Consider the following 20,823-nt stretch of genomic DNA (forward strand, 5'->3'; position numbering starts at 1 on the left):
CTGCTGCTCATGAAATCTGTGACCAAGTCCACTTTTCTAATCCATCTTAATATTGGCACTTAACCAAACTAACATTTTGTTTGCTTTCCTAAACAAAACAAGGCTCTCCTTAACGAGAATTGGAGTATCGTGTTGACTAAATGAAATGATTGTGTGTGTGTGTGTGTGTGTGATCCACTACAGAGCACAATGGGGAGACGTAAAACTTGAATCAAACAATGCCACTGCCCCACAGGGCTCAAGGTCTAGAGGGGAGGGAGGTGTTCTTTCCACCTAACACCAGAAAGGTCAGAGTGGGTATTGCCGAGCAGGAGTAAGAGGGTCCAGAGGCGTCAATGAGAGTGGTAGGTGGGAAACTATGTAGCAGTAATGAGTATCAGTCCTTAAAGGACAGGCTTGAGAATGGCTGAGGAAAGTGTGTAGTTGAACGGCTGCCTACACTTAGCCTAATCCCACAGATCCCAACCCTGGCTGCATTAGAGTTGACTGGGGAGCTTTAAAAATACAGATCAGTGGGGTGCCTGGGTGGTTCAGTCGGTTGAGACTCTTGATTTCAGCTCAGGTCACGATCCCAGGGTCATGGGATCGAGCTTTGTGTCGGGCTCTGCACTGAGTGTGGAGCCTGCTTAAGATTCTCTCTCTCCCCTATTCTCTCTCAAATAAAATCTATGTATAAAATTTGGGGGGAAGTTTATCCATATCTACAATTTACTGTAAAATGGATCCCCTAAAAAAGGTGCCTTACTGGATAAAGGGATGGAGGAGTACTGGGGGAAAACTGGTTCCTATTTCTGGAAATTCCAGGATTAATTGGTCTGGTTGGGGTGCAGGCATCAAGGTATTTTTTTTTTTTTGGCACCAGTATTTTTTAAAATTTTTTTTAATGTTTATTTATTTTTGAGACAGAGAGAGACAGAGCATGAACAGGGGAGGGGCAGAGAGAGAGGGAGACACAGAATCTGAAATAGGCTCCAGGCTCTGAGCAGTCAGCACAGAGCCCGACGTGGGGCTCGAACTCACGGACCGCGAGATCATGACCTGAGCTGAAGTCGGACTCTTAACCGACCGAGCCACCCAGGTGCCCCTGGCACCAGTATTTTTAAAAGCCTTGTGGGTGCCACTCACATGCAGTCCAAGCTGAGAAATTCTGAACTGGAAGAACAGAGAACACAAGTGGGTAAAAAGTACTGAGTAGTACATGTGGACTCCGTAGAAGAATCAGGTTTCCTTTAAAACAAGCTAGGGGCACCGGAGTGGCTCTGTCGGTTAAGCATCCGACTTCGGCTCAGGTCATGATCTCACGGTTTGTGGGTTTGAGCCCCGTGTTGGGCTCTGTGCTGACAGCTCAGAGCCTGGAGCCTGCTTCAGATTCTGTGTCTCCCCCTCTCTCTGCCCCTCCCCTGCTCACACTCTGTCTTTCTCTGTCTCTCAGAGATGAATAAACATTAAAAAAAGAGAGATAAAACAAATCAGCTAAAACAGAGTAGAATTGGTGAATTAGTTGTCTGTGACTGCTAAAACAAATGACTACAAACTTAGTGGTCATTTATTACCCAACAGTTCTGTAGATGAGAAGTCCAACGTGGGTCTCACTGGGCTACAATGAGGGTGTCAGCAGGGCTACATTCCTTCCTGGAGGCTCCAAGAGAGAAGCTAATTCCTTGCCTTTTCCAGTGCTAGAGTCTGTCAGTGGCCCCCTTCCTCTATCCTTGGAAGCAGCAACTTTGTTTCTCTCCGAGAGTTCCCAAAAGTCTCAGCCCAAACTTCTCTAATTACATGTCCCTCTGAATCCTCTTCACTGTTAAAGACCCTTGTGAGGGGCGCCTGGGTGGCTCAGTCGGTTGAGCGTCCGACTTTGGCTCCGGTCATGATCTCGTGGTTCATGGGTTCGAGCCCCATGTTGTGCTCTGTGCTGACAACTCAGAGCCTGGAGCCTGCTTCAGATTCTGCGTCTCCCTCTCTTTCTCTGCCCCTCACTCACACATGCTCTCTCTCTCTCTCTCTCTCTCACTCAAAAATAAACATTAAAAACAGAAAGAATTAAAAAAAAATACTCTTGTGACTGTGTTGGGCCCACCTGGATAATCCAGGTTCATCACCCTGCTTTAAGGCCAGCTGATTAACAACCTTAATTCCCCTTTTCTGTGTAACATAACATATTCCTAGGCTTTGGGGATTAGAACACAGTCAGTCATCTTTGGGGGCCATTTTTCTGCCTCCCATAGAAAGATCCACAATTTCTCAAACAAGACACTTTTTATTTATTTTATTTTTTTAAAAATGTTTATTTTTTATTGGGAGACAGTGAAAGATAGACATGAACATGGGAGGGGCAGAGAGAGGAGGAAACACAGAATCTGAGGTAAGCTCCAGGCTCTGAGCTGTCAGCACAGAGCCTGACGCGGGGCTCGAACCCACAAACCGCGAGACCATGACCTGAGCCGAAGTCGGACGTTCAACCGACTGAGCCACCCGGGCGCCCCAAGACACTTTTTAAAACACAAACCAAAAAGGAAAAGACAGGTAAACCCAACTGCATTAAAATTCAGAACCTTATTCATTAAAAAGCACTATTAAAGAGAATAAAAACATAAACCATAAACTGAAAAAAGGATAATGGCAACACAATATTCAAAACCTACAAAATACTACCATAAATCAATAAGAAAAAACATCCAAAGGAAAATGGGCAAAGGAATTGTATAGGCATGTCACCAAAGAGGACATACCTGAGGCCCATAAACATAGGAGAAGACGTTCATCTGCATTAATATGACACAAAGAACAGCTTTTAAAAATACCATTTGGCAAAAATGTAAAAGTTGGACAATCCAGGTATTGACAAAGCTGGAGCACCAGGGACGCCACTCCTATGGAGCACTGGTAAACTCCCACGTGTGCACAACAGGAAACAGATCGCTATGTAGAGTGTTTGTGCATCATAGAAAAACACTAAAAATAACCCAAAACATCCATCAACAGTAGAATGAATAAATAAGTCCTGCTGTGCTCGTTCAAGGAAAATAATGCATTACTATTAGACACAGATAAATCCCAAAGACATAATACTGAATGAAAGAAGCAAATCTCAAAAGATTATCTACATATGGATACATTTAAATTGTGCATATACGCATATTTAACTTGTACGTACATGTTTGCATACATTCTTTTGTATTTTTTTTATATATCACAATGTTTAAAATGTTTTCTAAAAAGCAGACTTAGAAAAGGTCATTCTCTAAAAATTGAATGGTTTTGGGCACCTGGGTGGCTCAGTCGGTTAAGCGGCCGACGCTTGATTTCAGCTCAGGTCATGATCTCACGGTTTGTGAGATCAAGCCCTGAGTCGGACTCTGTGCTGACCGTGCAGAGCCTACTTGGGATTCTGTCTCTCTCCCTCTCTGTTTGCCCCTCCCTCACTCATGCTTTCTCTCTGTCTCTCTCTCTCTCAAAATAAATAAACATAAAAAACATTGTAGAGCAGTTTACAGATTACTAAATTCTTTCACATAGTCTTACTTAGTTCTCACAAGAACCCTACAAGATCTGTATTATGATCTCAATTTATGAAAGATCAAATTAAAGCTGGAAAAGGTTAAATGACTCTGTCCAAATTAACGCTGGGCCAACTGTGAAGCCCAAGGATATGGCTACAAATTTTACAGAAAAATCAAAATGTAAGTACATGCATAAAAGACTATTTGTTGCTAACCAAACAAAGTGTGTCGATGGTTCCCACCTTACAGAGCTCCATAGTGCTCCCAGATTTCTGTGAAGTACTTGCTCCATCCTTTCTTTGTCACCCAGGGTCCCCATGGGACCACCATTCGCATCCATAGTTATCATAGATTTCCGTATTAACTACATGACGATATTGTGGCAAATGGCAGTAAAATCTCTTTAGGAAGGCTCCAGCTTTTCCTCACGTACAACATGCTGCCATTTGGTCTCAGGGCGGGGCTGCTGTCACCTTATACCCTGACTGTCCCCGTCACAGAGGGTAGCCTCTGCTCCTGTTCAGTCCAACCCTTCTGCTCCGCGTCTGCAGAAGCAGTGGCATGTGTGACTAGGGGAAGAGGAAGAGAAAAGGTCAGGTTCCTTCTGTAGTTTGTAGGACATCTCAAGGATTCAAAAACATGAATCCATAGTGATGAATGCAGAAAAACGTGCTGGGGTTTCTGAATACACAGCAGAGGAGTGGAGAAAGCACAGGTTGAACTAATATTAAAATACTTGCCCTTCACATGTGAAAGTCAACATTCTCAGCTCATTTGGATCTAAAAATAGCATGGAAGGAAGTTGATAGAAGCTGTTCGCATACCACACAAGTTAGGCAAGAGAATGTTAAATCCAAAGCCACTAATGATAATCCGTATTGGAGAGTGGACTCTCTCAGTTGTGAGGCTACCCTGGGGTTTGGCATTCATAAATATATGACCATGAGTTAAGTAATCAGACTCTGCAGAGTCTGATTCTTAAGTCTAAAAGCTGACTGGGCTGAACTCTGAACTGGTGTGTCTTTTCTCTTTGTATGCTTAATGATTACATCAGTTAGAATCCTTTGAGCCACCAGATGAAAACTCAGCTAGAATTGTGTGAGACAATAAGGAAAATGTATTACTCTACACACCAAAAGGTAAGAAAGTTGGCTAGTTCAGTGGCTTGAAGACCCAGAGTTTTTCTTCATTCTGCTCTACTCTCTTCAACTTGTCTGCTTGTCCCCTCTTGGTTATAAAATGGCTGCAGCAGCTCCTGGCATCATGTCTTCATCCAACATTCAAGCCAGAATATCCAAAGGCTGGAAGAGACCATATTCCAGGCTGGTGTCTGTTTATAAGAAGGAGATAAACTTTCTCAGAAGCCCCTGCAGACTTTTCTTCATGTCACACTGGCTACAATCATGTCAAGTGCTCATTCCTAAGCCAGTCACGGGCAAAAATCATGAAATTACCATGGCTGGCTTAGACTGATCAAGACTCATGCCTGGGTTAGGGCGGGCCTCCTCTTCGTAAAACTCAGCATCTCTTGATAACCTGAACAAAAGTAAGGTTTTCTTAGCAAGGAAGAATTGAGTGGGGAGGGCAACCAACCGTGTCTGCTATGACGAGAATATTGTCCCATGTCACTGGTTCTCCTTATAGGCTCTGCCAACATAAACGACCGAAGCATGCTGGGGAAGCGTGACAGTGAAATGGCTGTCATTGTACAGGACACAGAGACAGTCCCTTCAGTAATGGATGGGGAAGAATACCAAGCTGGCCGGTTCGCCCAAGGACTTCGGCTGCAGAGCTTCAGGTGGGCCATCCAAAGCTGTGTCCTTCTTACATGGTTTCACTGTGGTGTTTGCTGAAACCCAGCCCCATCTCCTGCCCTTAGCAGTCATATCATCCCCCAGATTCTTCGTCTAAAACAGCATCTCCCAGAATACGAGATGTGAGTCACCAATAGTGTTAGAAATTACTTTATCTGGGGCGTAAACATTCTCTATTTTAATCGTTTTTTATTATTATCTTTTGAGAGATAGAAGATGAGTGGGGGAGGGGCAGAGGGAGGGAGAGAACACCCAGCGTGGAACCTGACACGGGGCTTGAACTCACAACCCTGGGATCGTGACCTGAGCCAAAATCAAGAGTCAGACGCTCAACTGACTGAGCCACCCAGGTACCCCTGTTTTTATTATTTTTATGTGTAATTGAGACAAATAGCATTTTAAATTTATTCATTGATTTAGGACCAGGTTGGGTCAACCCATCTGTGTCTATTTAAGGTTTTTAAAGTAAGTCCATGTTTAAAAATTGTAATAGTCCCAATAATACGGGGATGTAAGAAAAATTATTAAAGGAGGGTGTCAGTGCAGACACGAAAGATTCCTGATCTCCTCCAAGAAGATGTGAGTTTTAAACTAATCTGTGGTCAAGCTAAGAGAACAGTGGGCTGGGAAGCAAGCGCTATATGCCCCTAAAGGAGTCTTTTCGTTGGGTTAATGTTTCTGAGAACTTTCTGGTGCTGGGCTCTAACTAGTCTCACCCCAGCCCCTTTAGTCTAGGTGGTCTGAGCGATCCTTCTAGAGCCTAGCTCAGATCCCGTCACTCTGCTCATGGCCAATAGAAGATCCTGACCACTTGCATCCCAAGGCCTTTACAGTAAGCCCACATTTCCATGATTCTAGAGCTGTATCTGCCGAGATGGGTTTTCACCGTGGCCTCCACAGCGAGGGGCAGCGAGTGTCCCTGATTAAGCTTTAAGCTATTTGGGGAAAGCATACTATGCTTCACAGCACTGCTGTTTTAAGTTTTTCTGGCATGAGTGGTTGAGCTTGGAAACGGGTTCACTTGTAGATAGGCGCATAATGAGTCCTTCGCTCCCTGAAAATACTGCCAGCCACTCCCTTGGTACCTCGACATCCAGATTCTGGCTTTTGAGAAGCGAGATAAGCTTCAGTTCCAGAGAGGGGTCATTCTGCTCCTCTCTGCCCCAGGAGCTCAGCGAATCCATCCCTCAAAATCTGACTGTCAATACTACTTAACAGTTTTTATTGCTTTTGTTACTAATTGTTTTGCCAGTAAGATTTTTTTCCCCAAACTATTGATATTTCAATTAGCTTCTAATGTTGTTTTGTTTCGTGCAGAAGAGATTAAAATTAGTACCCTGTTAATCAACCCATTGATTGCCTACTGCAGCATACATGAGGAAGCAAATATTTCTTCGTGTAAGCTAGAAAAAATGTCTTTTCAGTTCCATGAGAACTGAAGTATTCTCTTTAGAGTGGCGAGTTTCTTTATAACTTTCTAAATGTATAATTAAAAAGGTGTAGGTGGTTTTGATTACAACGTATTTTTGTTGTAGAAGATTTGGCAAATACAGGTAAGCAATGAGAAAATTAAATTCATCGGGTCGCCTGGGTGGCTCAGTCCATTAAGTGTTCGACTTTGGCTCAGGTCACGATCTCATGGTTTGTGAGTTCGGGCCTCACATTGGGCTGTCAGCACAGAGCCCGCAACGCATCCTCTGTCCCCTTCTCTCTCTGCCCCTCCCCCACTCGTGCTCACTCTCTCTCTCTCTCTCTCTCTCAAAAATAAATACAGTAAAAAAATGTAAAGAAAAGAAAATTAAATTATCTGTAATCCCACTGCCCAGAGCTAGCAATTTTAACATCTGCTGTATATCATTCCACTTTGTTCTGTACATATATATTACTATTGTGTATTTCTTTTTTAAAACATAATTAGAATCTTACAGTCCTATGAAGTTCTTTATTATTTAAGTAATGTTACACACACTTTTCTGTGTCATTAAGTATTCCTCTATAACATTTAATGATGCATTGTGTTACATCATATGAGTATGCTGTAATTCCTTTACATAATAAGACCTCATTGATAGTCAGGTTTTTCACAGATATAAAAAAGTGGTATAGGGATGCCTGGCTGGCTCAGTTGTGGAGTCTGCGACCCTTGATCTCAGGACTGCAAGCTCAAGCCTCACATTGGGTGTAGAGATCACTTAAAAATAAAATCTTTAAAATAAATAAATGAGGTGGGTATTTTTGTAGACAAAATCTGATTTACTTTCTTCATTGTTTCCTTAACTAGATCCTTACTGTGGAATTTCAAATCAAAGGAAGTGTGCTGTTTCCTTTACCCTCTAACTTCTTGCTGTTATCATGAGTAATGCTTTAGAGGGCTCATTCCTCCTGTCTCTACCATCACTGGGTTCTATTATTTTATGTTATCTTTGCCAATTTGTTGGATTTCAAATGGAATTTCATTATTTTAGTTTGCATTTTTTGAGGGTTTTAAAAAAAAATGTTCATTAGCCATATTGTTCTTGTAATTGTTCCACTGGAAATTACCCAGCCTATTCGTGTCCTTTGCCCATTTTGTTGGAATGTTTCCCTTTCTTTGAATGATTTGTAAGTAATGTAAGTATATAAGAGGCTAATTCTTTTGTCACATTGGTTGCAAATCTGATCTGTCAGTTGCCTTCAAATCATATTTAGAGTATTTGTGGGAAACTTCAATTCTTACTAATTAAATCTAACAGGTTTTTCCCCCTCCTTTTCTTGCATGCTTCATATGGTTTCCCCAACCCAAGATCAAATACTATATGTTCTTCTAGTTCTTCTTTGATATTGCTCTTCACATTTAACCTCTGTAGCTTATTTTCATGTAAGAAATGAGGTAGGGACTCTTAACTTTTCCTCCCAACCTACCAGTTGATCCAGAACTAAATGATCTGCAGTATTCTCTGCCTCTCTGACATGCAGTGCCTCCTTATGACACATCACAAGGCTATAAATCCTCACTTTACCTGTAGTCTCTCCACTACATGATAATGTAGTTTGCTTACTTGTCCCAGCGTGACACCGCTTTAATTGTAGCTGGGCACTTGAATACTGCTTCTTGCCACCCCACTTCCCAAATCAATATTCTTTGGCAGAATAATCTTGGCTGCTCTTAAACATTCACTCTTCCACATGAACTGGAGAATATTTATTCACACTCTCTTCAAGTTTTTTGTTGTTGTTGAGGACACAATAGATTTATAGATCAATATAAAAAGAAGGGACATATTCATAGTGTTGAGTCATCCTGTTGAAGAACAATGTATAAGCTTCAGTTTTTTTCAAATTCTTTTCGGATTTTTCTTTACTAAAGCTCTAAGGTTTTCATTATTGGGGTCATTGCTCTTCAGTAATCATTAGAGTTTTATTTTAACTTTTTAGTGCTGATCCTACGCATTTCGTGTTAAATATATTCTTAGGTGCTTTTATTTTTCTGACAATTTTCAAAGCGTCTTAGAGAAGCAGTTGTCCTTGAACAATCATTTTCACGTTGTCCCAGTGGCAAACACAGATAATATAGTATAAAGCACCACAAAAAACCTTGATTGATTTTATTAGGAAATGTTCTCAAAGATAATATTGGGGCCTAGAGCACAGCCATTTTCTCACACACACACACACAAAATTGCAGCTTCCATCCATTTTCCATCTGGGTTATTTTTGAATAGAAATAGAGAGACACATTTCAATGTGAAATCAATTCTAAATAGAGCCAAACATCAGGGTACTGCACTTAATGTCACAGCCATGTGCCGAACAGTTCATTAAGTCCTAGAAAATTATCCAACTTTACAGATGTAGCCATCACTCAACAGGAACCATTATCCACACAAGTAGAGCTCAGAATCATTTAAAGTGATAGACGTGAGGAATGGAAAGAACAGGAACTATTTTCTGCAGTTTTCTTCCTGTCCCACTGATGCATAAACAAACATTAAATAATTCCCATGATACACACCAGCATTAAATCAGACTAGATTTCTGTTAAACCTTAGTCCTCAAAAGAATATCCAGAAGACTTCATAGTGTTTGTACTGTGCATTGTAATATGAATCTCTTATAATTAAAAAACTGACAGGACAAATAATTTATTACTAAAAACAATCTGTTATAGGAGCCTGGGTGGCTCAGTTGGTTATGATTTCAGCTCAGGTCATGATCTCAGGGTTGTGAGATCAAGCCCCGTGTCAGGCTCTGTGCTGAGTATGGAACCTACTTGAGATTCTCTCTCTCTCTCTCTCTCTCTCTCTCCCTTTCTCTCTCTCTCCCTCTCTCTCTCTGCCCTTCTCCCACTTGTATGCATCTGTACGTGCACTCTCTCTCAAAATGAAATAAAACAAAAAAATCATTAAAAATGATCTATTGTAGACTTACTTAGATACGTATTCTACAAACAAGCTCTTAACTGATACCTTGGTGGACACATTGTGTCACCTCTTGTTTTCATTTAAAAGCAAAGTCACAGAAATATTCTTTTGGCCAAGTTTTCAGCTGGTTGTATCTGATCCCCATCAAAGGTATTGTTATAAGTGATACATTGTCATAACTTGCACTGTCTTTCAAATGTGGTACAGTCGCATTTTGCTTTGGGTCTTAGGAACAGCCGGCATCTGTGTGCAAACATCACCCCTTAGATCCTTTTTTTCAAAAGTTATTCCTATGTAGTTTGAAGGAGACATTATTTGAAGTAGACATAAAATTTTGAGGTTGTAAAACCCTAAAAATCCTAGTGAGCCCATAGTGCCAAATCCATTTATTTTACAGAATTTTTATACAGTGGGAAAAGTGCAGACTGAAACTAAAAAGAGATGTCCTTTTATCCCTGTAAACCTGGCTGAGCTTTTTCAGAAGTTAATAAAGTTGGAGATGACTGGGGAACATATGCACAGTTACAGTGTATGTGCCAGAACAGCCTTTCTGGAAGTAAATTTTAATTCTAAAATTTCTCCTGGTGAAGTAATCATACAAATTCACAAAGGATTCTACATGATGAATAAATTATGTTCATTGTAAAGTTGCTCCCAATAATGAAAAGTTGGAAACCATCCAAAAGGTCATAATAAAATAATCAGTTAAAGAAATTTCACATTATGGGATTTTGCAACCATTAAAAATGAAGATATAGGGGTGCCTGGGTGGCTCAGTTGGTTAAGCATCTGACTGTTGACTTCAGCTCAGGTCATGATCTCCTGGTTCGTGAGCTCGAGCCCTGCATCGGGCTCTGCGCTGACAGCATGGAGCCTGCTTGGAATTCTGTTTCACTGGCTCCTGCCCCTCCCCGGCTTGCTCTCTGTCTCTCTCTCAAAATTAAAAAAAATAAATAAATAAAATTTTAAAAAATGACGATGTAAATCTACATATATTTAAATACAGAGAGGGTGACAATAGAATGACCTCCACACTGTTGAATCCAACAGTCAATTCTCCTCTGAAGTTGACACAGTTCTCATGGCTCGGGGACATGACATCGTGGCTTTTCTCCAGGCTCCCTGGATGCTCCTCCTCTTCCCCACTGTTGAGGCACACCAGGTCCTATACTCACTCCTTTGGTAAACTCAGTTAAGGTCCCACGGCTTTATGAACATAAATATGGGGACAATTCTCAAATTTCTATCTCCAGCCAGGCCCTCTCTCCCAAACTCCAGATTCGTTTCTCCAGCTGCCTACTTTGCATTACCACATGAATGTTTAATGGGAGTCGCAACAGGTTCAAAATCCAATTCCTGGTCTTCTCCCACTAGCTGGCCCTACCAACAGAGAAGTCCCCATGTCGGCCAATGGCAACTACATTCATCTGTTACTCAAGCCAAAACCCTTTTTTTTTTAATTTTTTTAATGTTTGTTTATCTTTGAGAGAGAGAGACACAGAGAGATGAGCGGGGGAGGGGCAGAGAGAGGGAGACACAGACTCCAAAGCAGGCTCCAGGCTGTGAGCTGTCAGCACAGAGCCTGACACGGGACTTGAACTCACAACCTGCAAGATCGTGACCTGAGCTGAAGTCGGACGCTTTACCAACTAAGCCATCCAGGATCCCCCAAGCCAAACCCTTTTAGTCATCCCTGATGCTTCACTTGTTCCCGCATCATACGTCTACTTTATCGATAAAACCTGGTGGCTCTGCCTGCCTCTCCACCGCCCAGGCCACCATCATCTGTCACCAAGATTACTGCAGGAAGTCCTAAGTGTCCTCCCTGCTGCAACCCTTGCCCTGCTCTCAATACAGCAGCCGTGTTTTCATATGTCAATCAGGTCTTGCCACTCCTCTGCTCCAGTGTTTGCAATCTGTCCCAGTTTCACTCAGTGTAAAATACAAAGTCCTTCTGAGACCTATTTCCTTACTTCTGTTTTCAATGTAACACTAGCCTTTTTGATCTTCTTTGAACCTATCAGGCATGTGAGAAAGGGCTTTAGACTCCATTTGAAATCTCGATCTGTTAGCAGTATGTCTCCAAACTTTAGCTTCCCGTCTGCAAAATGGGAACCCTGTACCGTCTGCCTCACAGGATTGAGGTGTAAATGCTTTTTGTTTGTTTGTTTGTTTTTGTTTTTTTACTCCAGGGCCTTCTATAAACACGGGCTTTTATCATTTTCAAATACAACCTCTAAAACTTAGCTTGCTTTGCCTGAGAATTTCTTGTTATTTCTAGACCACCGCTTATATAGGATCAAGTCAGACAACATCTAGTATGTGGTTTCTTTTTTGCCAGGCACTCTGGAGATATGAGAGTAGCCAAGTCATGCTCTCTTAAAGAATTCATATGCTAGAAGTGGTACAGAGAGCTGCTAAAAACAAAAAGTGTATAAAGGACTGCAGGTGTTCTGATAAAACAAAGCATAGGTAAAGTGCAGTGGGGGAGCAGAAGAAGATTCACATTTCTGGGGACTGAAAGAGAAAAATGGGAGATGAGAGAAGGGGAAGCCAGGAATCAAGGGGGAGACTTGCACCAAATCCTAAAAGATAGGAGGTGGGGTCAGGTAAACAGGAAGGGTGGGGGAACACTCCCTGACTACTCCCATCTCATGCTTTTAAAGCACACTCAGTATTTTCATTCATTCTTTTTAAGGATGACTATTTATTCATTGTTGGTCTTCCCCATTAAATTTAACTTTACCCAAAAAGGCTCCACGTCTTTTGTATTCATTTCTGTACCCTAGAGTTTGGCATTGTTCTTGGCCCAAGAGAAGGGAGGAAGGGAGGAAGGGGAGAAGGGAGGGAAAAGGGGAGGGAGGGAAGAAAAAGGGATACATCACTGTGGTTAAGAACACACGTTTTGGAGTCAGATGGTCTGGAGTCCCAGATCTGCAGCTTACCAGCTGTATGACCTTGAACAAATTACTTATCCTCTCTGTGCCTTAGTTCCCTTATTTGTAAAATGAAGATAATAATAGTTGCTTCCTTATGAGATTATTGAGGATTTACTGAGACAGTTCTTGGAAAGGGTTTAGCACATTTGCTGGCCCATGTCTTGAATGCTAACCCTATCCTCCAAGGTTCTCACCCCCTTAGGCCAAATTCCAAGGATTCTCTTGGAACTAAATTAAGGTCTTTCTGTCTATCCAATAGTTAAGACTTTCAAGCATCAAACAACTTAGGTTTTGTTTTGTTTTGTTTTGTTTTGTTTTGTTTTGCAGCTAAGGTTTTACACACACACACACACACACACACACACACACACACACACACATACACACACAGTTTTAATGGCTTCTTTGATTTTCTTTAAAAAAAAAATGGACTTCTCTGGTTGAGTGCCTGAATTGCATTACTATTTGAAACAATACCTGCTGCAAACTTCTTTATGTCAGTTACTCATTTCACAGGGTGCTTGTATTTCAGGGTTGTCCTTGGCTATCTTTCTGACCCAAGCGAAAACATTCAGGATCCAGTGAGTGACAAATTCTTCAAGGAGGTATGGGTTGCAACGGCAGCTCGAAATGCTACAATTTATGATAAGGTGAGGTTTGCATATCACCACCACCTTTTTTAATTGAATCACGTCACAAAAACACATCATTATTTCTGCATATTATTGGGACAGAGTATTCTTAATGAGTGTAAAAAACTGGTACATTTCCAAGTTGTAATAAAATACCTCTTTGTAGACATTGAAAAACAAAGCCAAAAAGTATCATGAATTATGTTTTCAAAGAGACATTAGTGACATTCTGATCTCTGATCTGACGCTGGGATCCCATCATGAGCATCCTTAGCAGGTGGTTATCCAGCCTTTGGACATGTCTAGCAACAAAGAGAAAAGAAGCAGATGGGATCCTAAAATGAGTCAGACTGGGGTACAACCCAGCTCGCCCACTTGCTGGTGATACAATTTTGTGTGTAGTGATTTGACTTTCTGAGCCCTCCTTTCTTCTATAAACTGAGAGGGATAGGGCGGTTATGAAAATAAAGAATAGTCTTTTAAATGCAGTTAGCACATAGTGCATAGTAAATGGCATCCATCCTTATGATGAAACTTATTAATAATGAAACACTTCCTCTGTTGGACAGCTCTCATTTTGGAAGGGTGTTTTAAAACCAGCTCCATATGTTAGGGAAGCCAAATGTATCTTTTGGTAAGTTTTGTCCATGGTTATGATAAAAAAATGTAGAAGAATCAAGAGGTGTCCAACAGTGGAACAGGTTACTTCATGAAGTAGCCAGTTTTCTGTCACAGAAAATATTCAAGCTGAGATCCACTGACCATCTTTCAGAAGTTGCATAAGAATGTGTTTTCTTCTTCATGACTGCCAGAGTCCTTTCCAGGATGGAGAATTCATCATTCCTAATGAAACATGACAATCTACATAGCCTTATTTCATACTGAGGACTCAAGGCCATGATCAAATAGGTCATGTGCATGGAATATTTTAAAATGTAATTTTAGGGGTGCCCGGGTGGCTCAGTCGGTTAAGCGTCTGACTTCGGCTCAGGTCATGATCTCACAGTTTGTGAGTTCAAGCCCCACATCAGGCTCTGTGCTGACAGCTCCAAGCCTGGAGCCTGCTTCAGATTCTGTGTCTCCCTCTCTCTCTGGCCCTTCCCCTCTCGAGCTCTGTCTCTCTCTCTCTCTTTCTCTCTCTCTCTTTCTCTGTCTCTCTCTCTCAAAAATAAACATTAAAAAAAAATTTTAATGTAATTTTAAAAATGCAGTGCACAGCCTTGTTTGGATCCTTGGGGGGAGGGTGGGATAGCAGCTATAGAAAGCATTTAGGGAGTAATAATAGGGAAAATCTGAATATGGACTATATCTTAAATGACTTCAAATTGATTTTCTGAGGCGTGAGAATGGTATTGTGGTTATATAGGTGCATCCTTATCCTTAATACATGCTGAAGTGTTCAGGAGGGAAGTATTCTGATATATGAAGCTCATTTTCAATTAGCAAAATAAGAGTACAATTGATAACTTTAATACAGGTACAGATATGAACATTTTTGAAAATAAAAAGCTAAGAGAAAATATAATATGCAATTTTCCTCTTAGAGCAGAACCTCCAGTGAAATTGGGGGAATTATTATCCGTATTATCCAAAAACTTAACCTTAGTGTGGAATAACATCAGTGGAATTCCTGTACCACTAGCTTGACTTTATCCTGAAGTCAATGACTTGTGTAGATCATATAGAAGGATCTATCTATGGCTTTTTTTTTTGATGGAAACAAATCTAGTAGTTTCTTTGGAGCAAATAAGAGAAGCAATTCTTCAGTGAGGTCTGTGCTGTAGCATAAAACTAATACGTGTTTCATAAAGCAAAGATTTTGTCTGTTGGAATTAGTATTTTTCCATAAGGGGATATCTTTCCTTTTAGACTTATGACCTAGTTTCTTCCCATTTGTGTTTTAATCAGGTGTTCCGGTGCCTTCCCAATGATGAAGTACACAATTTAATTCAATTGAGAGACTTTATTAGCAAGCCCATATTAGCAAAGGAGGATCCCATTAGAGCCGAGGAAGAACTGAAAAAGATCCGTGGGTTCTTGGTGCAATTCCCCTTTTATTTCTTGTCTGAAGAAAGCCTACTGCCTTCCGTTGGAACCAAAGAAGCCATAGTGCCCACAGAGGTTTGGACTTAAGGGTTCTATTCATTTGCAGCTCAAGGACTCCCACCTTGAAGGGTACACTGCACACACAGTGACTTTCTGGAGACCCTCACAGCCAAAGCCAGCCCCGATGCACTATTGTATCCAACCTACAGACCCTTTGGATTGGCTGGGCAGGGCTGTGGTCCTACTGATAGAAGGATACTGAACATCAGGTGGGCTTTATAATTCCTCGTGCTTATCCTTGTAAAAAGGGACTGCATTCTTAATGGTAACGTATGCTCAACAACTTAAACACATACTCAAATTCCATGATGTACACCAAAATGCATTTCCTTTACTAACAAGAATTTACCTGTACCTGTGATCCAGGTAGGCAAAAATTGTCTAAACCTTTTTGTTCTCCTCTGACCTTCATTTATGCAGCTGGTGACTGCTGGACCTGCCCTCATTTCATAGTGCATACAGACACTGTTTGAGACATCGTTTAATAATAGGAGATGTTGTGAGGCTGCTTCCAGGTTCTTCAAGGTTACTTGAGATACCCCTGCCCATCTGATACTGAAGTCATAGTGTTTACCCACCCAAGATGTGGGCCTTATTCCTTTTCAGTGGCTGAAGGCACAGGGCAGATGCTATGTACATAGCAGCCCATGTTAGGTACTTCTGATAACATTGACACTATAGATCTTAACACCACAGAGGAATAGGAAGGAATTAAATTTGGTTATTGAGGCAGAGATTTCACTTTGCCTCCAAAGGCAGTGACAAGATATGTTCTTTTGATAGGGCCCACCTGATCAAATTTGAAAACATATATAGGATATTTCATTACACAGCAACTGATAAAACTCAGAGCATGCAGCCTTCAGAAACCTCCAAGGTGTCAGCAGGGATCTGATTCAGATAAGAAGAGGAGATTTCTTATAGTCCTGGAAAATGTCCTATCATCCTTGGCTGCTGGATTGATTGAAATTTGAGTTTCTGCATTTGAAAATCAGACCAGTGAATGCATTTTGTCTTTCAAGAGAATCAGAGGCTTCATAACTCCTACCACATTAATAAGTTAGGAGCCTAACCTTAGTTGACATTCAGCTCTCCAGCTATATTATCTTCTTTAAGAAAAATTAATTGATTGCAAAATATGTGCTACTTAACTTGCATTATTCAATATACATTAACATTCCACCAGGCTTCTAAAGAGGTTAGGATCTTAATTAATTCACATCATCCTGGTCTATGAATTGTTCTGGAAACCCGTTTTTCCTTTTTGAATTCTAGCATACCCTTTGGAACACCATAGCTCTAATTTTACAAAGCAGAACTATTCTTCTAGCCTAAAGAGTTGATGTAGGTTCCCAAAAGGCCTGTGCTCATAAAACATGGTGTGGGGGCATTGATCACACATGTATGGATTACCTGGGCAGAACCTCATTTGAGCCATTCTTCAAAGAGGCAAAGACCCAATCCATTTTCGTGGAGCTAATAGGCCAATGGAAAAGGTTAAACAGGAGCACAAAGTCAATAATCTGGGTGGGTAGGAGAGAGTGTCACACTCACAAAAGGATTTCACATCCAGAGAACATTTCAGACTAATGAGGTAGAACTGTGCTTTATGAATAAATAGTTTCTCAGATAGCTGAAGATGGTGAAAAATGACTTCATTCTATAGCAGCTGTACGTAAGACATTTGCTACTTATGAAGTTTAGATTGGCATTGAAAGTGCTGAGTGTATATGGAATACCTAAGGACGTCTTATAGTTTACTTTTAAATATTTTGTAAACTGTAGAACAGTCAACATGCTGGCTTTTGATTTTGTGCAAGATGCTCCTTTAACACCATGAAAAATAAAAGCCTAAAAGCACCTCTTCTCTTTTAAAAAAAATCACATAAGCCAACCTCTCCCCATTTTATAGATGAGGAAACTGAGGCCCAGATTGTTTGAAGGACTCACTTGAGTTTCACTCAACTGAGAGATGGTGGAGGCAGGACTAATGAAATTGCTGTGGTTCATTACTGGCCTCTCCCTTGACTTCAACATTGTCCAAATGCAAGGAGATGCAGTAAACAGATTTCAGGCAGGATATGTCGTGTGATGTACTCATGTGCTCATCTGTCTCCCCCTGCTTGAATGTAAGCTCCACGGGGCAGGGACTTTGCTGTGTTTTGTTCCTAGTGTATCTGCAGAGCTGAAACAGTACCTGGCACATAGGAGGGGCTTAGTAACTCTTTGTTAGGTGAATCAACGAAGTCGAGGGGAGAGCTAATGAAATGACAGATTTGTGGAGTCTCAGACAAGAAATCTTACTGTTGGTTTCAGTGGCAAGTTTTCTTTCCCCTGCATCTCCTCAAAGGCAAGATGTTTATCTGCAAAGATGGGAGGCTACCGGCTTTACTTGGCGGATCTTGTGGAACATTCCACGCAATAGTTGCCTATTTGCAATAGCAGCTTACATAGCGCAGCATTCTGCAGAAGTCACATGAGATGTGGACACGAGGTATACTGCACGGCCTAATTACCCATCATCCCGACACTGCTACTACCTAATAGAAGTTCAAATACTTTAACATTGCAATACTGGTATCAACTTTAAATTGCAAAGGATTCAAAGCCTTGCAAAAGGCTCAACATTTTATGAATCTGCTCAACATTTTAAATTGACTGTAATCCTCTGAAGCACCTATAAATGCTGTACCCAATACTCTGATCATCTCTGTAATAATTTTTGTTTTCAAGAAGGAAAAAAATCCTCTGATCATACGAAACGAATGGTAGAAAGTAGGGTAGCTAGCAAAGCTATTCAGGTTATCCAAGCTTAGTTGTTGGAGGATACTCAACATAGCAGGTCTGATGCAGGCATTTGCTCTGTATTAAGTGTCCACTCAGTGATTCACCCTTCCTTGGAATGTTCTTAACTCTCAGCTCTGATGCATCATGCAGAGGCTTGGAGAGGTGGCCGTTAGATAATTGAGGGGCACATTGTAATACAAAATAATGGTTTTATTTTACTTTGAGGGGCACATTGTAATACAAAATAATGGTTTTATTTTACTAACACCTTTGGAAGAAAATTTCATCTGTAGGTAGTCAAAAACATGAAGAGTTAATCTCTTATGTAATAACTTGAGCAATTGTAATATATCATGAACGAACAGTCTCCCAGAGGAAAACGGCAAGCTGAGAAGCCTTTCTGCAGATTAAGACCATCTGCGAACAAATTTGTGTAGACTTGAAGAACCTACACTTCTTTCCACTTCTCCTGACTCCTTCTTCCTTCAGCCCCTGGCCCCATGCAGAGCACCTCCTTATTATGTAAAACGTTTTAGAGGACAAGGAAAGGGTTTCCGGAAAAAAAAAAAAAAATTAGGCCTCCACAACGAATCTTCAGTTTAACTTCTACTTTTAAGTGACTGACAAAATATTATTATTTTTTTAACAGAGGTAATCGTTCTTTTTAACATCCCCAATCTGATGTGGCACTTGAGCCTTTTCTGATGTCTGTCACCCTCTGTAGCAGGGGTAAAGAGGATCCTTCACATCTTTTCATCCCTCTCTACTCTCTCTTGTATAAAACGAGCAAATGCTAAAGGACTTTAAGTGTGCTTAGGAATATATTTTTTATTTCCTTGCAAGATCCTCTGAGACCAATTACTACTGGCAGCTTGGAAATTTAAAATGGATGAGTGTTGAGAAATTCTTGAATCTAGAAATTCACTGGAAAAGGAATTCATCAACATCTCTCAAAAAGTTGCAGGTGAAAAGTCAGGGAATTTACATTATTTTTAGGGGGGTGGGAAGATACCATAAAATGATTCCTAATGGCATTCAATTCATACGTGAGATAGTACAGACTCTGACTTGAGATTGGAAGCATTCATGAAAGGAGCCAAACGTTTTATCGCTTAATTTCTTACAGGTTATTTTTTTTTTCCCTAATACTATTTTTAATTTTTAACTTAAAAAAAGTAATCAAACACAAGATAAATGAAAATTTGTCATGCTGATCATTTGGAAGGTGTAAAGTCAGAGACTAGGATGGCAATTCAACCAAAATCCAGGCTTAGTTACTCTTTCCTATCCCCAAGCAACTATAATTGCTCACTTTATTCTAGATAAATGCACATAAGTGAATGTCACCCTAATTCTGCTCCCCACTAGGGAATAGAACATCATGCCCTCCTAATGTATATCTACTTGGATCCTTCACACAAAATAGTCTGGGCCAAAGGTACAGATCTCCTAAACTGTTGTAAAACCTCATAACAAAGTATTGCAGTTGGAGCACATGTTACTGACACAGAAAACATACTTGGCGATGAACATCCATTCAGAACATTTAGATATTCTGGACAGAACTCAGGCTCCGAGCCTCACCTCTACTGCAGCACTTGGCAAACCAAGCGGGGCCTTCTGTTTTTGTAAGTAAAGCCCTATTTGAACACAGCCATGTCCATTCATTTACATGCATTCATGACCAAATGATCCACAAATCTTAAAATATTCACCATCTTTAAGAAGAGCCTACTGGTCCTTCCTCCAGAGAGAGCAGAGAATGTCCAGACAGAGTACCTCAACCAAGCAGATTTGGATGAGTTTTAACCTCTTCCATAAGAAGGTTTTCAAGTCTCCCTATCCCAGGACCCAACATATGAAAATGGATTTATTCTAAGAACAAGGTCAAGTCCTTCCAGGAATAAAATCACATGGTTTTTGGTTCTGGAAAGAGATGTTGTCAGCTAAAGCAGGCCTCTCCCAGCTGAGGACTTATACATGGGTGACAATGTTTGTAACTCAAGTGTTCAAAAAAAAAAAAAAAAAAAAGACGATGGATAGGCTGAAGGATTTGTATTGAATGAGAACCGTGAACTCAGGAGACTCGATTTCCCCTGAATTTTCCATCTGTTAAGCATTGGAAATGATACGTGTATCCATTCCCTGCCTCACAATCAATGCTCTCTACGCCTGGTCCCTTAACTGCTTTTTTAAAAATGTAAATACTCATTAATTAAATAATTAAAAGTGTGAAATCAGCAGTGTCCCTTCATTTGCAAACCAGATTCCTCATTCTGCATGGAGGTTTTGGTCTCAAGTCTGAGCTTGAGACAGAAATGTGTGTCTGTGGAGTCCTACCCCACACAACAGTCATGGGTCCCCATGAGGGTGAGCCTCAGAGTCTCAGCATCCTCTGCAACTCCCAGGCCTCTGTCACCTATGAGGTATGATGATGTAGTGATGTGGTGAATTTCTTTTAAAAGACCAACACAGGGGTGCCTGTGTGGCTCAGGTCACGATCTCACGGTTTATAGGTTCAAGCCCTACATGAGGTTCTGTGCTAGTAGCTTGGAGCCTGGAGCTTGCTTTGCATTCTGTGTCTCCCTCCCTCTCTCTCTGCCCACCCCCCTGCTCTCTCTCTCTCTCTCTCTCTCTCAAAAATA

At 40.9% G+C, this 20,823-nt stretch overlaps 1 protein-coding gene across 4 annotated transcripts in view; it reads left to right on the plus strand.

The window, feature by feature from the left end:
* PLD1 (phospholipase D1) overlaps positions 1-20,418 on the plus strand; it is a 199,345-nt gene extending 178,927 nt beyond the window's left edge. For all 4 annotated transcript variants that reach the window (XM_042955226.1, XM_042955227.1, XM_042955224.1 and 1 more), the window contains 3 exons: positions 5,145-5,298; positions 13,186-13,303; positions 15,194-20,418. In XM_042955226.1, the coding sequence (XP_042811160.1) occupies positions 5,145-5,298; positions 13,186-13,303; positions 15,194-15,418 (497 nt within the window). In that variant the 3' untranslated portion in view covers positions 15,419-20,418. The remainder of the gene's footprint in view (positions 1-5,144; positions 5,299-13,185; positions 13,304-15,193) is intronic.
* Positions 20,419-20,823: the final 405 nt, after the last annotated feature.

Source organism: Panthera leo, chromosome C2, assembly GCF_018350215.1.
Source record: "Panthera leo isolate Ple1 chromosome C2, P.leo_Ple1_pat1.1, whole genome shotgun sequence".
In the NCBI taxonomy this organism is placed as follows: domain Eukaryota; kingdom Metazoa; phylum Chordata; class Mammalia; order Carnivora; family Felidae; genus Panthera; species Panthera leo.